Source organism: Crocuta crocuta, unplaced genomic scaffold (assembly GCF_008692635.1).
Source record: "Crocuta crocuta isolate KB4526 unplaced genomic scaffold, BGI_CrCroc_1.0 scaffold18, whole genome shotgun sequence".
NCBI classification, from domain to species: domain Eukaryota; kingdom Metazoa; phylum Chordata; class Mammalia; order Carnivora; family Hyaenidae; genus Crocuta; species Crocuta crocuta.
Genome location: NW_027532589.1, coordinates 4626115 through 4629920, shown reverse-complemented (window position 1 = coordinate 4629920; position 3806 = coordinate 4626115). Strand labels below are relative to the sequence as shown.

The 3806-nt window shown below is 62.3% G+C and overlaps 1 protein-coding gene across 1 annotated transcript; it reads left to right on the top strand.

The window, feature by feature from the left end:
- The first annotated feature begins 983 nt into the window (after positions 1 to 983).
- Positions 984 to 3209, top strand: C1QL2 (complement C1q like 2). Its single transcript, XM_077779608.1, has 2 exons — positions 984 to 1835; positions 2459 to 3209. Exons 1-2 carry the CDS (start codon positions 984 to 986, stop codon positions 2636 to 2638), a joined length of 1032 nt encoding a protein of 343 aa, XP_077635734.1. The 3' UTR covers positions 2639 to 3209.
- The last annotated feature ends 597 nt before the right edge of the window (positions 3210 to 3806 follow it).

Here is a 3806-nt window from a genome sequence, read left to right as displayed (position 1 = left end):
GCGCGGGGTTGTGCCAGAGTTGCTGACATGTTGCCAAGCACTTGGACTTTCTTCCCAGGCCTGGCCGGAGGCATTCCCACATCAGCGAGGGTTGGAGCAGGTGCTGACCCTTTAGGAAAATAGTCTCAGAGAAGCGAATGTTCAAAGTCACACAGCTGCTCAGGACGAGAACAGAACCGGAAGACCAGGGCTTTTGATTTCTGAGCTGGAGATCTTCCCAGTATACAGGAGTGCTTCCCATCCTGCCTTTATCCTCACATGGTGCACTGGAGACGAGAATGCTTCTCCAAATCTACTGTCCCCTATTTTTCAAAACTTTGTCTCCGAATGGCTTTGGGCGATTTTTTTTAAAATATATATAAGTAAACGCACCTCAGTAGGAGGGAACTGGGGATGTTCAAAGAAACCTGTCTGTGGACCTGCTTGTAGTGGTGGGCCAGGAGTGCGAGCTCCGTGTGCCAAATGCTGGGCGTCAAGGATTTGCATTTAAATGATCTTTATGCAGAGGATAAGGGCCAGTGATTTTCTGGATGGAGGAAACGGGCTGGGGCTAATAAAGTCTGGTGTTGGGGGGTTTGGGCTTTTCAAAGAGTCATTCAAAGAGTTGGCAGGGTGGTCTTCTGGAGCCTATTTAACAGCTTGGAGTCCTCGGGCTAGGGGTGTGAAAAACCTTCCAGAAGCAAGATTGATTGCATTCTGAAAAAGCTAAGTCAGGAGGGCTTTTGGAAAGTCCTTCGTTCCAGGGCCTCACGGGACTGAGCTTCTTCTGGATTCGGTGGATGGAAGCCTGGTCCTGCTTGCTGGCAGGGGGATGGATTAGGTGACCCCCGAAAGGACCCTGCTGGCACCGGGATTCCGGATACTTCGAGGCGGCGTGGCGTCGCGGGTGCGCCCCGGAGTGCGCGCGTGGGCGTCTGTGTGCGGTGGGTGGGAGGCGCGTGCGGGCCGCGGTGGGTGGGTGTGTCTGAGGCGCGGGGGCCGGGATGCGCCCGCTGCGCCCACTTGTGGCTCCCGGGCGCCGCAGGAGAAACGGCGCCTTTGCCACCTCTGCCCAGGACGCCGCGGGGCGCCGTCTCCCGAGTGATGGCAGCGCGCGCTGCCTCGCCGCCTCCGCCGCTCAGCCCCGGACTCCTTACGTCAGGGTAGCTGGGTCCCCCCTCCGCGCGGGAGCCAGCGAGCAGCGGGAGAGCAGAGCAGAGCGCGCCGCGGANGCGCACTACGAGATGATGGGCACCTGCCGCATGATCTGCGACCCGTACAGCGCCGCACCCGGCGCAGGGCCCGCGGGAGCCAAGGCGCCGCCGCCCGGACCCAGCACCGCCGCCTTGGAAGTCATGCAAGACCTGAGCGCCAACCCCCCTCCCCCTTTCATCCAGGGACCCAAAGGCGACCCGGGGCGACCCGGCAAGCCCGGGCCTCGGGGTCCCCCTGGAGAGCCGGGCCCGCCTGGACCCAGGGGTCCCCCAGGGGAGAAGGGCGACTCGGGGCGGCCCGGGCTGCCCGGGCTGCAGCTGACGGCAGGCACGGCAGGCGGGGTGGGGGTGGTAGGTGGCGGAACCGGGGGCGGCGGCGACTCTGAAGGCGAGGTGACCGGCGCGCTGAGCGCCGCCTTCAGCGGCCCCAAGATCGCTTTCTACGTGGGTCTCAAGAGCCCCCACGAAGGCTACGAGGTGCTCAAGTTCGACGACGTGGTCACCAATCTCGGCAATCACTACGACCCCACGACCGGCAAGTTCAGCTGCCAGGTGCGCGGCATCTACTTCTTCACCTACCACATCCTCATGCGCGGCGGCGACGGCACCAGCATGTGGGCGGACCTCTGCAAGAACGGGCAGGTCAGTACCCCTTCACCCCCGCCGGCCCCCGCAAATCCCCGCAGACGCTTGTCCCCACCCCGCGCTCCAAACCGCCTGGGAAACCGGACTCCCCTCTCCCCACTGGCGAACGCGCAAGCGAGCCACGGGAGGGAGCGCGCCTCTGCATCCCGCTTCCAATGCGCCCTGGTCCCGTTTGTCCGAGTGTGGCGCCGGCCGCTGTGCCCCGAGAGCCCAGAGACCCCGCCACCCCAACTGCACTTTCCAGCTGCTAGCGTACCCGCTGGCAGTCCGGTGGCCTCCCTGGAAACCTCATTTTCCTTTAGCCTTCCCTTTGCGCCCCGTCGCCCCTGTGCCCTCCAGTCTTCTTCTTGGCCCTTGTCTCCTGGTTCTTCCCCTTCCCCGCTGGGTCAGGGTTTATGAAGCCCCCTCTCTTCTTTTCTGAACTTGACTTGCCGGCTGCCGAGAGAGGAGGGGACGCGAAAGGAGTTGGCCAAGTTGGGGGGGGGGGAAGGCCTGATTGGGAGCGTGAACCCTGGAGCTTGGGGCAGAAGGCTGCGGGGGGCTGGGGGGTGCCCTGTCGGGGATGGGTAAGACCCAGGCAGAGGTGCCCTGGCCCACCCGCTCTGGCGGCTCGCCCCCAGGTCCGGGCCAGCGCCATCGCTCAGGACGCCGACCAGAACTACGACTACGCCAGTAACAGCGTGGTGCTGCACCTCGATTCAGGGGACGAGGTGTACGTGAAGCTGGACGGCGGGAAGGCGCACGGAGGCAACAACAACAAGTATAGCACGTTCTCGGGCTTTCTTCTGTACCCGGATTAGGAGCTCGCGGAGCGCGAGGCGGAGGGGCTGCGGGCTGCTCTGGGCCCGCGGCGGAGAGCTCTTCCCGGGCTGCGGAGGACCACTCTCGCTTCCTGACACTTCCTGACATCTGCGGAAAAGACACGTCCCTGCCGTCCTCCCTGCCCCCCTCCGACCTCAGTGTGTCTGCAACTCACCGAGCTCGCTCAGCTCTGGGCTGTGCTCCTGGTCCCTGTCGCCAGCCTGGGGAGGGAGAAGGGGACGCCCAAGTGGCGAGGGGAGCCTGAACCTGAACTCCCCCGGAGGCGGAGACAGCTCAGTGCAGACTTGGCAAACCTGATTGGACGGGACAGGCCTGGCGGGTGGTCTGCCCTTGCGGCCTCCTCCCTCTGCGAGTGCCCGGAGGCCGAGGCGCTCCCAGCCCTGGCCGCTGAGGTAGGCCAACGCGAGCGGAGCTCCCTGGGGCATCCTTCTTCCTGACCCCAAAATACCTGTGCAGATTTCCCTGTCCATCAGCCAGAAGCCACTCACAGCAGAGTCCCAGCAAATGGAAAATTCACCTCTCCACCGCATTCCCGGGTCAGACCCACCTTGATGCATTAAATTATGTTTTTAGACCATGGGCTCTGACTCTTTCTCAGCGCGGCCCCAGGACACGGCCTCCAGACCTCCACCTTGACATTAAGACTTTAACTGGGCCCTGCATAGCCTCGTCTGTGTCTTGCTTGGCAGCCCCGGCCTTGGCCCTGCCACCTTGGGGGGTGAAAAGATGTGGGGAGATGGGATCGCAGTCTCCCTCTCCCCTGGGCTGCAGCCCTGAATCGGAAGCGCCCAGAGGAGGGGGGTGGGTAGTTAGAGGCCATAGGAGAGGATAGCCTGTGGGAGGAGGTCCAAGGGCAAGCGTTTCTTTCTTTTTTTTTTTTTTTAAATATTATGTTATTTATTTCTAGAGAGAGAGAGAGAGACAGCGTGATCAGGGGAGGGTCAGAGAGAGAGAGTCATAGACTCTGAAACAGGCTCCAGGCTCTGAGCTGGCAGCACAGAGCCTGACGCGGGGCTCCAACCTACGAATTGTGAGATCATGACCTAAGCGAAAGGCTGAAGCTTAACCGACTAAGCCATCCAGGCGCCCCCAAGGGCAATCGTTTCTGAAGGAGGGAGGGGAAGAGGAAGCACTTCTTCCAAGGGG